The sequence below is a fragment of the Acanthochromis polyacanthus genome, chromosome 11 (assembly GCF_021347895.1).
Source record: "Acanthochromis polyacanthus isolate Apoly-LR-REF ecotype Palm Island chromosome 11, KAUST_Apoly_ChrSc, whole genome shotgun sequence".
Taxonomy (NCBI): Eukaryota; Metazoa; Chordata; class Actinopteri; family Pomacentridae; genus Acanthochromis; species Acanthochromis polyacanthus.
This window is the reverse complement of record NC_067123.1, coordinates 31,292,147-31,304,445: the sequence shown is the minus strand read 5'-3', so window position 1 is coordinate 31,304,445 and position 12,299 is coordinate 31,292,147. Positions and strand designations below refer to the sequence as shown.

The 12,299-nt window shown below is 41.2% G+C and overlaps 1 protein-coding gene across 3 annotated transcripts in view; it reads right to left on the bottom strand.

Annotated features, from left to right (window-relative positions):
• phkb (phosphorylase kinase, beta) overlaps positions 1-12,299 on the bottom strand; it is a 348,185-nt gene that overhangs the window by 166,835 nt on the left and 169,051 nt on the right. For all 3 annotated transcript variants that reach the window (XM_051955810.1, XM_051955811.1, XM_051955812.1), the window contains one exon: positions 2,792-2,989. In XM_051955810.1, the coding sequence (XP_051811770.1) occupies positions 2,792-2,989 (198 nt within the window). The remainder of the gene's footprint in view (positions 1-2,791; positions 2,990-12,299) is intronic.

Genomic DNA, 12,299 nt, shown 5'->3' with positions numbered 1-12,299 from the left:
CATAAACCTAAAGTCATTTGATTACAACATGCAGAAAACACAGTCAAGTGAATCAGAGACTTATTCATTCCAATAATGCAATCCCTTCATGTTTATTCTCACCTAAAGAGGATCAGCTCAAAAACACTGTGCCTGCACAACATTCTTTTCATCACCAAATTTGTATAAGCTCTACAAATCATCAAGGTCAGCTTGTAAAAGCATCAAGCAAGCTGCAGGTGTTTATTAGCCACTTTTAAATCCATCAATACAAACTATGTGTGCCTATGCCTGTGCATTTGAGTCCATCCCTCCATAAATATCATTAGTCCCGACTATCTCTGTCCCTCATCTTTTGCAGTAATCTCCTCACTGATGGAAAACAACAGAGATTACATCCTAATGGAATAACACATGCTTTGTGGAGTTAAGACAAGCATGCACTCGCACTCAAAAGCTGCTTTCACAATCACTGATCAGATATAACTGTCTGTATGAATGTGCTTCTTTTAATGGATCATTTCTGCATCCTGTGATTGTACAGATATGCATGGCCTTAAACTGTGTATTTCCACGGAGATGACAGGAATATATAGCTATCAGGTGGTGAGAGAGGGATGAGGGAGAGAAAAATGAAAGTCAGGAGAGTGCAAAAAAAGAAACAAAAGAGGGGAGGGTGTATTTAGTGGCACATGGAGTGAGAGAAAGGGAGAGCTGAGGCAGTCACCCAATGAGGCCTGTGCTTTTGGCCCGTTGAGGCTGTAAACAGGCAGGGATCCCTGGTGTTTTGTGCTTGAGCAGCTCGACTGATTGGTAAAACTGTCTATCACACAGGCTGCTGCTGCTGCACTCTGTCAATGGTAAACAGACAGGGAGCACAAACGTCTGCCCTGCTGTGAATTCTCTCTTAAATGCCAACAACAACTTCAGTCAATGTCTTCTGCAGGGAGACCTGGTCTACCTGTGTCTCCTCTTCTCCAGACAGAACTCATACTGTGTTAGACACACTCGTGGAATTTCACTACTCTGTGTGACAGCTTATCACTCGAAACACAGAACATTTACTTATCACTTTTCTGCATGCTGTGTTTATAATGCTATTAATCTGTTACACCTCCAAAACTGCCAAATGCTTCTTTTCTCACATCAAAACAATCAGCAGCTTGTTTAAATATTCATCAAAGGATAATGGTATTGTGGTAATATTTGCTGCATTGTGTAATAGATAATGTAACCACTTGAACCAGAATTATTTTCATTTGAACTCTTTGCTGATTTAGTGGCAAAAATATCACCACTAGTAGATGGAAGAGAAATGGCAGCAGAAATGCATCATGGATTTACATAATGACACTTAACTGAGATCAGGGTCTTACACAATAATTTGAGAACTGAGAGCAGGATGGAGCTTGAAGAAACTGAAGCATTAAATACTCTTTGAAAATCCTATTGTTGTTTCTTATTAGCTGTGGGATTAAATAAAGCTAATTTCAAAGTGACTCAGAGTTAGGGCCCACAAGTGCCCTCTGTGACATATCAAGCGATGACTTCCATCCTCAGTGTCTCATTATTTGGTTTGTTTGATTTCATTAGCACCTTTTAGCCACAAGCAATCTACATGTTTAAAAAGTGAACTAGAACTGACAACTTCAGTAACCTCTCGAATGAAGCGTCCAACAGTCCATACTCAAAGAGTACTTCAAATCGCCTGCAATCTCGTGGCTGCCGGGTGAGCTCAAGGACTCCTTAAATAGACATGACTCTCTAGCAGTCAGCAGAACTGAGAGACAGAAACTCCATTTGTGTCTCACTTTGTACTTGCAGATCCTAGTTGTTTTCTTCATCTGCCTCTCCAAGCTCTCTCTAGGAGGTTAGTTCCACAGCTAACACACTGATTTCTTTAGCATCAGTCCAGTCTGTGGTTCACTTTTGGTGCGTTCACTGAGCTGATTCTTAAGTGAATGCACTGTCATTTCGTCAGGATCACAGGGGATTCACAAAAGGACAGCGGAAGCATGGTTATTCACATACATATATGTGCACAACCTCACACACTGATATATACTCATTCACTAACATACACACACAAAGATTTGGGGAGAAAAATTTTGGGGATTTAAAGACTTGAAATGGGAGAGGCTAAGTAAGTGGGAGATCTCTTAGCATTATCATACAAAGATAATACCTTTGCAGGATTAAACATTTCAAAAACTTTTCAAATGTCAAGCACTTTCTAGCTGAACTTTTTCAGGGATTGCCAACCATGTCCCTTAAGTTTAGCAAATGGTTACATGAAATGAATACAAGATACATTTGTGAACAATATTATATTCTTGAAGTCTGAATTGTATGATACAATCTTCTGAATTTTAACGAGATACTTTAATAACAGTTGAGTGCTCTCCCAAACAGCTGCTGCTTTGCTGATAGTGCAGCATTATATTTGTTTATTTGTGTCAGTCTCCTAATGTTGAGTGTCTGACTTGACACAATGTTTGAATCAGTAGTCTGTAAAACTTCTAACGCATTTCTAAAATGTTAGAGATCACACCTCTCTGACTGGCTACGTCTTCATCTGTAGTGGAGTTCTCCAGGGGTCTATTCTGAATCCTTTATAGTTTTGTTATTTTCTATCTACTTTCTCCATTTGAGGCACATTATTCAAATATATTAAATACACTTCAACTCTTAAAATGATAACACTCAGCTGAACATCTTATTAAACTTAAAAGAGTGAATAACAGTAGAAAAGAAAACAACAAAAAGAAAGACAGAATAATATACAATAAAATGCATCTTTTTGGTGTATTACCTTCATTTCTGCAGGTTTGTAGTAGCAGCGATGCTTGTCTTCATTGGCGGTACGGTATCCATCACGAAGGAAGCGTTTGAAGCCATATTTGCCCCGTAGCTTGCGAACAATCTTGTCAAGGGTTTGACTATAGAGGGCGTCATCATCAACCGCGAAGGCAGGATAGCTGATGGTTGGAAGCAAGGCTGCATCTGTGTTCTGCCAGGAGAAAGAGTTTACTTTTACAACTCACAGACCCCGTCCAAGGAATGAAACACTGTTCCACTATTTTTTTTATTATGGTGAGTGAATTAATAACAAAACTGTCGATGTGACAAATTTATAAAATAAAAAAACTGAAATCCTAACCACAGGTACTATACAAATTAAATAGCTTTTAGTGGCATAAGACTGAAAGCACTGGGTTATGAACAGCACACCACAGATTCTTATTGAAATCGAGGCATCATCTGACTAAGTTCCAATTTGAACAATCATTAAGAATAAATATTGTTATCACGCTTGACAAACTACTATGACTGGGAATCTAATAATCTCATTTTATTTTTGTTTGGTTTACTCTATTAAGCAATGGAAATGAGAGTTTTTAGGTCTCAGCTTCACTGCAAACAGCTATGAATATTTAAACCTTGCTAATAGATGGCAGCTTCCAAAAATAAGACTTGTTTTCCATATTCTGTGCGGACTCTGCTGAGGTCCCGAATAACTGCAGTGACGTGTTCCGACATGCACTTGTCGGTCGAGCAGCGAACGGACTAGATTTATGTTTAAGGTATCGTTGACTGTGTGATGCAGCTCTTCTGCTTTGGAGCGTATTCCTTTGCATTTTGCACAGATCTGTGCAGTTCACAGAGGAGCCAGGAGCAGGTCTGAGTGGTCGAATCCCCTTTTATGCTCTGACTTCATGTTACAACTCCAGTCTACATGTTAACATCCTCAGCATTTGCAGCTAAAATGGGATATCAGTTTGCAGTTTGTACAGCAAGATTTTCAGAGTATATACTAACCTTTATTGTTAATGTTACTAACCTCCCTTTTTGTTATTTTATTTTGTTGGATGTAAGCTGCTGAACACTTGAATTTCCTTCGGGATTAATCAAGTATCTATCTATCTATCTATCTATCTATCTATCAAAACACACTTGGTGCAGGAATATTGAAATACAATCTTCTGACATGTAAGAAGAGGTACTGACACTATATTGATATTTTGGTTATCTTGATATGATCCTGCACTATGCTAGTGTCTCACTTCTTACTGCACTCCTTCCTTCCAGCTCCTTAATGTCAATCTCACATGGCTATAAAGCCACCCTGATCATCTTATTATACTCATTTCCCTGCAACTTTATGGCGGCCATTCTGCTTGACACTTTCTGCACACAGAGAAAGTGATGTGATCATTCGAGTGTCTGCAAGTGGTGGAGTGGAGAGAAGGAATGATGTTGCTCCTGCTTCCTCCTGTTCATATTACACTTCGTCTTTTCAGCTGTACCTCCCTGCAGCTCTGCAGTCAATTCTCATTTTTGTCTTTTGTTGTCAGTGCCGATTCATCAATAGCACAGGTATAGGCAGTGTAATGACTGTATGATGAGGGAAACACATTGCTGAATTGATATCCAGAGGCGTATTGACGTAAGCGTGTGGTTTGATTGACACATGTAATTAATCTTTGAGGTTTTTGACATATGCAAGGCAGGTTACCATTTGCTCACGATGATGCACACAGCGGCTTTCTGAGCCACAAAAAAGGTGCACGTTGTGTCAAATGTGACACTGTGGGGATTTGTCTAAACATTACATGAGCAAACTAGAAAAGCACTCAGAGAGTGCAGACCTCTGCCAAGGATAGAGAGGAAAACAGGAAACCCATGTAGTAAAGCAGTGGTCGGCAACTGGCGGCCCGCGGGCCAAAACTGGCCCGTCAGGAATAAGATCTGGCCCACCAGATGATTTTGAAAATTTGATTTGGCACGGAGCCAAGCCAGTCCGTCACCGCAACACGAAACTTGCGTGGTCGGCTGCTGCCGGGCATTTCCGCGTTTGCGCTACTGGTCAGACACGGTTGTACCAGCCAGATTTCACTGAGCAACAGTGTGTGCAAAACGTGTGTGTCTCGGGAGTCATTTTTAATACATCTGTGATCAGAATTGAGACATGTGTCCCAAGCAGCGGCAATCAGCTGTAGAAGCTAGGCTGCTCACGCCCAGCTCCTGAAAAACAGCCCCACATCATAATCCCCCCTCCACCAAATTTTACACTTGGCACAATGCAGTGCGACAAGCATTGTTCTCCTGACAACCGCCAAACCCAGATTTGTCCACTTCTCTTAGAGTCCAGTGGCAGTGTGCTTTACACCACTGAATCTGATGCTTTGCATTGCACTTGGTCATGTGAGGCTTGGATGCAGCTGCTCGGCCATGGAACCCATTCCACGAAACTCTCTGCGCACTGTTCTTGAGCTAATCTGAAGGCCACATGAAGTTTGAAGATCTGTAGCGACTGACTCTGTAGAAAGTTGGCCACCTCTTGGCACTATGTGCCTTAGCATCCGCTGACCTTGCTCCATCAGTTTACGTGGCCTACTACTTCGTGGTTGAGTTGCTGTCGTTCCCACACACTTCCACTTTCTTATAATACAGCTGACAGTTGACTGTGGAATATTTAGGAGCGAGCAAATGTCACGACTGGATTTGTTGCATAGGTGGCATCCTATCACAGTTCCACGCTGGAATTCACTGAGCTCCTGAGAGCGACCCATTCTTTCACAAATGTTTGTAAAAGCAGTCTTCATGCCTAGGTGCTTGATTTGATACATCTGTGGCCATGGAAGTGATTGGAACACCTGATTCTGATCATCTGGATGGGTGAGCGAATACATTTGACAATGTAGTTTAACATTAAATGAATCAGAAATACAGTCTAGGCATTGTGAATGTTGTAAATGACTATTCTAGCTGGAAACGGCTGATTTTTAATGGAATATCTATATAGGGGTACAGAGGCCGATTTCCAGCAACCATCACCTGTGTTCTTGCAACTGTCAAATTGCTTACTGGTTGCAGCAGGAAACATCTTTCTACCCCACAAGATGACCGAGCACTTATCCGCTGCAGTACCAGGAATTGTCGTCAGACCTCCAGAGACCTTAAAAATGACTGGGCACTGTTGAGAAATGTGACTTGTTCGGACAGTTCGAAACCAATTTCTTGAAGCTGGTCTGAAGTCACACAGGGCACGGAAGAAGCCTTTCATCAACGAAAAGCAGAGTAAAGCCCGGACTCGTTTGTATCTCAGAGAGGGCCTGCTCCTTGGTATAATTCATAGCTGAGAACTTTACAGCAGTCATCCCGAAAGCTGGAAAGGAAGAGGTATTCCACTAGTTTAGAGGAAGTTTATGTAGCTAGGAAAAGTAGTCTCGTAATTTATTTTTAAAAATGCTCTTCATAATGCCAGGGCAGCATATTTTTTTTTTTTTTTTTTGCAAATTCTGTTTATTATAGCATTTTTTGTTTTACAACACAAAACAAATGTACAAACAAAACACAGTAAACAGATATCAACATAGAAACAGTGCTGCGAAGCTGGTCACTATGATAGAGGAGTTTGTGGCATTAGGAGCACAGAGAGTGGAAGCCTACAGGGTGACCCAAAAGTTTGGAAACAAAGTTTAACTGCAGTGTCTATTTGAGTTGGGGGTGCATGAATTCACTGTTATTTTACCCATTTTTGTTATAGCATAATAAAATAACTTAAAAGTATAGTATTTGCCGAGTGGAATAACTCGGAAGAAAATTAATAGAACCATAAGGTACAGGTATGCTGGAGCATAACTTCAAAATGCAGGCCATCAGTGTCAGATTTCAAAACTCTTGATGGCAAAGTATCTGACAGTTTTAATTTTTTTAAACATCCAAAAGTACTATGAGGCAACATTTACTGACCAGTTTGAGGAACCTTCATAAGCATGAATGAAGATACATTCCAGAAGATACCAGTGTAACCAGTTGGTGGAAACGTTCACAACTTTGTATAAGAAACAAACATGAACATGTCGAAATAGGTTTGTTTTACACTAATCTGTTACTCTTCTGAATATATCTGTGGTACTGATTTATTGAAATAACATTATATTATTTGGATTATAGACTTTTCATTTGTTTCCAAACTTTTGGGTCACCCTGTATATTATGTGGTAACAGTAAATCAAACCTGTGCCTTCTGTTCCCCATTCAAAAATATGGCAATTGACCATCATATTACAAATTTAAATCCAGGTTGTAATGAACTTCCAAGAGTCTCAGTGGCTTCCTCCATTTCTGCAGAAAAAGATGAGTCCTTCCATTAATATAATGTCCAAGTTTTTCCAGAGTCACAACCTCTGAAATCAGAGATTTCCACACCGAGATAGAAGAGGGGTCTTCTCCAACCCACTTTACCATTATAGCTTTTCTTGCTAACATTAAAAGCAACTGGATTACATTTTCATTTGCTTTAAGAGAAGCAGGAACTTTCCCAAGCAGACACAACAGTGGGTCTACAGACACCTGCTGACCCACTGCTTTGCTAACACTTACACATACTACCTTCCAGAACGTGTGGATTTTTTTTTGCATTCCCACAAACAATGCAGCCTGGTGCCTTTACAAGATTTACATTTGGGAAAATTGGAGAGGTTCCCGTTTTACATTTACTATTGATATGTGGAGATATGTAAACACGTTGCAAAATATTATATTGTAACTCCTTATACCTGTTGCAAATCGAAATTCTGGAAGGCAGCCGTAATATCTCATCCCACCCATCATCATCAATGACACATTTGAGTCATGTATTCCATGATGTTCTTAACCATAACAGTTTACTCTGGTTCAAGCTTGATATCTCAGCCCTCCTTGGGCTGGAGGAGACAGCTCCCCCCTTTGGTGGAGGTTTTCTTGCATGCCAGACCCACCACACTGGCATCTACCAAAACTCAATAGAGTTTGTTCCCCCGGTCGCTGAGTCAGTGGGGATTGCTGGATTAGTGTCTGTGGATCTCACTCTGCTTCATCTATCCTTTCTGTGGGTCTTCTGACAACTTTCTGATTGATCCTGTTGGGATTCTGTTGTATCTGGTGTTTGTGAAGGGTCTTGGACATATAACTGGTTTCAAGGTGTGAATTAAAGAGCACAAATAAATACAATGCACTTTCTCTCTAAGAACACTGTCTATGCCTCTTTTTTTGTCTGTCCTTTCTCTGTCCTGTGTTTGCTTTATGTTTCACTTGGGTGTGCACAGCCCTCAATGGCATAATGTAGGAAGCAGCTTGAAATAAACATGATAGGTTAATTTGCCATGAGGGCAGGTGATGGTCACAGTCACAAATAAGAAAAAAATTTGCATGCAGCTTAAGTAATGACACCATGGCTGGTTGGTGTCATAAAAAAATAGAGGGAAAAAAAGGAACGAGATTTGCTTTCTAGCGTCCTGAGATTTGGATACAGACCACAACAAACAGCGATCGCCAAGTAATGTGGAGGTTTTCGTTCACTTCTCATCTCTAGTATGTTGTGGGACACTCGTTGAGACTATCCGAGCCGGTCAGTGTGGGGGGAAAAAGCACGTTAGGGCGAACTTTGACGCGGGGGGGCAAGTTGTCCCATACTTTTCGCTAGCTGAGCTGCTAGCTGAGCTGCGAAGCTGCCTGCCTGTCTAAATACTGGAGCTATGTCGAAAATTCATTTCTCCGTCACTCACATGTATGAAAAGACATATGAAAACAGACCCCAGGTTGAAAAAAACGAAGTTCCCCTTTAAGATACAGTGCCCTGGGTTCTTTAGCTTAAACCTAATGGTTAATTTGTTCCTGGAATACTCCTTAAAGTAATATGCCTGATGGTTTAGCCTAATGTTAGTATGCTTTTCTATTCAAAACCATTAAATTCAGATATCAAAGTGTAGCAGTGTTTTAACCTTTTGACAATGAAAAATCCTGTGACATTAACTCAGAAATCAATCCCAGGAAAGTATGAATTTTAGGGTATTTATTGACAACGTAAATAATTTTATAGGCTTGTTAGAGAAAATGAAATAAGAATTAAATAATAAAATGAACTTAAATTCAACACCTTTGAGGGTATTAGGGAACCTTGTTTTCCAAAAGGAAATGGACGAGCCTCCCTTTAAAGTCCAAAACTCAACACACTTAAGTACAAGCTCTTAATTCTTAACCCTTTCTGAGGGTAAAATTAGGGTCCTGTAACCCTTTTACTGTCCTTACAAATCTTTACAAAAATAACAAAATCAACTAGACGGATCAGTCCAAGCACATTCCAATCTCAAACACAGCAAACGTCCTCTATTAACACAATGTGTGGGGCCACAAAAAATGCAATAAATGTAACCCCAAAACCCTCGTTGCAGGCCTGCATGACGCTTGAGTGCGATGCAATGAAGGCTCGTTGGCGTCACTGAGCATTGTATAAAAATGGCGATTCACTGTCTCCTTACTGTGACTGTCGATGATGATGAACGAAGAAACCATGGTCCAGAACCTGGCACAACAACACTGAAGAAACATCCACTTTCCTTCTCGGCGGTTAGCGACGATGTCCGTTCCTCGGCTCAGCAGCTGGCGGCTGCGTTCTCGGCTCAGCGGCGATGTCCATCCCGCGGCTCGGCGGCTGGCCGTGACGTTTGCCACTCGGCTCGACGGCGATGTGCACCCCTCGACTGGGCGGCTGGCAGCGGTATCCACCCCTCAGCTGGGCGGCGTAGTCCGTGGCTAAGTTCGGCGGCTCGCGCCAATGTTCCCCCCTCGGCTCGGCAGCCGTGTCCGTGGCTAGGTTCGGCTGTGACGGGCAATAAAGCCCGTACATCGGCAGGGCTCAGCGGTGGCGGCAAGAAAGTCCACACCTCACCTTGGCAGTGACGGCAATAAAGTCCCAACGCGGCAAGGCAGGAAAACAACAGGTTTCCCTCCTAGGTGTACAGCTAATGGCGAATTACCACGCTAATAAAAGATGAGAAAACTTTACATGCAGCAGAGAGCATAGAGCGTGCTGCACCATCTCTCCATCACTCCCTTCTCTCTCTGTCTTCCTCCCACTCCCCAATCATAATTAAGGAAAACAAAGGTCTCCCTAATACTGACCAATTAAAAGCAGGCAAATGACAAATGACGCCCTAAAACTAACATGATAGTGTGTCATACCTCGTGTTGGGGAATGTGTGTTTCAAACAAACTATAGACTGTCTTAAAGTGATAGGCTGTGTCCGAAATCGCATACTAACGTACTACATACTACATTCTCGGTCCGTGTACGTTGCCGTCATTCTATTTTCGATTTGGGGTCAAAACACCAAAAACGGATAACGGCCGTTTCCCGTTTTTCGTTTTCAAAACAAAAATCGGAAAACGGAAAACCAATCCGTTTTCCGATTTTCTTTTTTCAATAAAAACGGATATCAAAAAACAAATTAGAAGTTAAATTTCATTTTTTTGATATCCGTTTTCTAACTACACTTTTGCAAGACAAACATCAGAAATGACGACGTACACGGACCCACTCTCCTAGAACCAAATCAAAACATAAATGTTGTTAACCCTTTAAGCTACAGTCAATTCCAGCCATTTTCAGTACAAAAAAATCGCTAATATTCTATTTTTAAATAAAAAATATGACGAGACATACAGGGAATATTGGACGGGCATCGCCAGGTGCATTTCCTTGAAAACGACCTATTCTTGGTAAATATACCGACTTCAAGACATGTTTTGGACGAAATATTTTACTGACGTGTTTTGTCTGGATGTCCAAGGTTGGATTATGGCCGTTTTTTGTGGAATATTTTCATCTGTGTGTAATAATGAACCCGGAAATGTGAGTCGCGCTGTGTACGTTGAAGCCGTGTATAGAGAACGGATGGATGAATATTCGTTTTTGTCGGACAAATGTGTTTATATTACCCGCTGTGGTAATCACATCTGAAAGTGGTTTATACCGGCGGATTCATGAGAATCTAAGCTTTCCATCGGCGTATAGTGTTTGTATAATCGCGTTTGCAGCCGTCGGACATTCTTGAAATTCCTATGCAAATTAGTAAGTGTACCGCCGGCGGTACACTGAAGTTTTTAAACTGCACAAACACATAGTGCTTCTCTTACATGTTAACGTGCTTGGTGGTAGGGTCCATGCAGGGATCTTACCCTTAACCCTGCCCTCACAAGCCTTGACATTTCTTGATGACAGGTAGCCGGTCATCATTTTGCGGCCAAATGATGATCCAGTCTGGAAGAACATTTAATGTTGAAAATTGTGTATTCTGAGGTAGAGCACCCAGAAGGTGGCGATGTTCACATTATTACTATGACATTCAGATATAGTGAATGAGATTGTTCACAAAGTATATAAAAACTAGGCATGCAATTATGACAGACTGCTTCGGCAGTGCTGTTCTGACTATTACATTTATTTCTTTAGTCACCCTGCTAGTCCTGTGAATAAATAAGACAGCAGTGAAATCCATTGTACCCGATTTGCTTGCCCTTTGGGGTAACTCTTGTAATATTGGGCTATAAAAATAATAAATAAATAAAAAACGGATATCAAAAAAATGAAATTTAACTTCTAATTTGTTTTTTGATATCCGTTTTTATTGAAAAAAGAAAATCGGAAAACGGATTGGTTTTCCGTTTTCCGATTTTTGTTTTGAAAATGAAAAACGGGAAACGGCCGTTATCCGTTTTTGGTGTTTTGACCCCAAATCGAAAATAGAATGACGGCAACGTACACGGACCATTCTCAATGAGTATATACTGTATACTACGTACTATAAGTATGATTAGAATGCCGACCGTTCACACTGTAGTATACTACTCCGTTTCCCATAATGGATTTCAAACCTCCGACGACAAAAACCGGAAGTACGGCTATTAAATATCTCGGCTGAATGCCGGCTTCAGGTTGATTTTACGCTAACAAACAGTCGCATAATTAATGTGGCAATTTCAAGCCGGCACTCCTCATGCAGTTATTAGCCAGATTATGCGAATCGTTTCAGTTGTAGCTGCAGGCTACTCGAGGTAGCTGCTACTTGTTCTGTATGCAAAGCGAGCTGCTGCAACTGGCTGCTATCATTCAGTAGCACGTTGTGAGGCGTCTGACAAATTTAAAACGTTGGTCAGAAAACACCTATTTCTCAAATCTGTGGGGTGATTAGGATGACTACTTAACCACATAAAATAAAATAAAAATCGCCGCGGTCCGGCCACATATCCCGCAGAGGCTTGCATTTCGGTGGATAGCTCGCAAAGCATTATGGGGCGGTTGAGTATGACTGGTGTGGTCACCGCGCATACTTAAAATTTTTCCGGAAATAGTATACATCCGGGTATTTCTCGCGTACTCAATCTATTCATACTATCCAATGTGAACGCACTACATACTTATTTTGACGTCACATTTAGTATGAGTAGTACGTTAGTATGCGATTTCGGACACAGCCATAGACTCTAAGATCTAC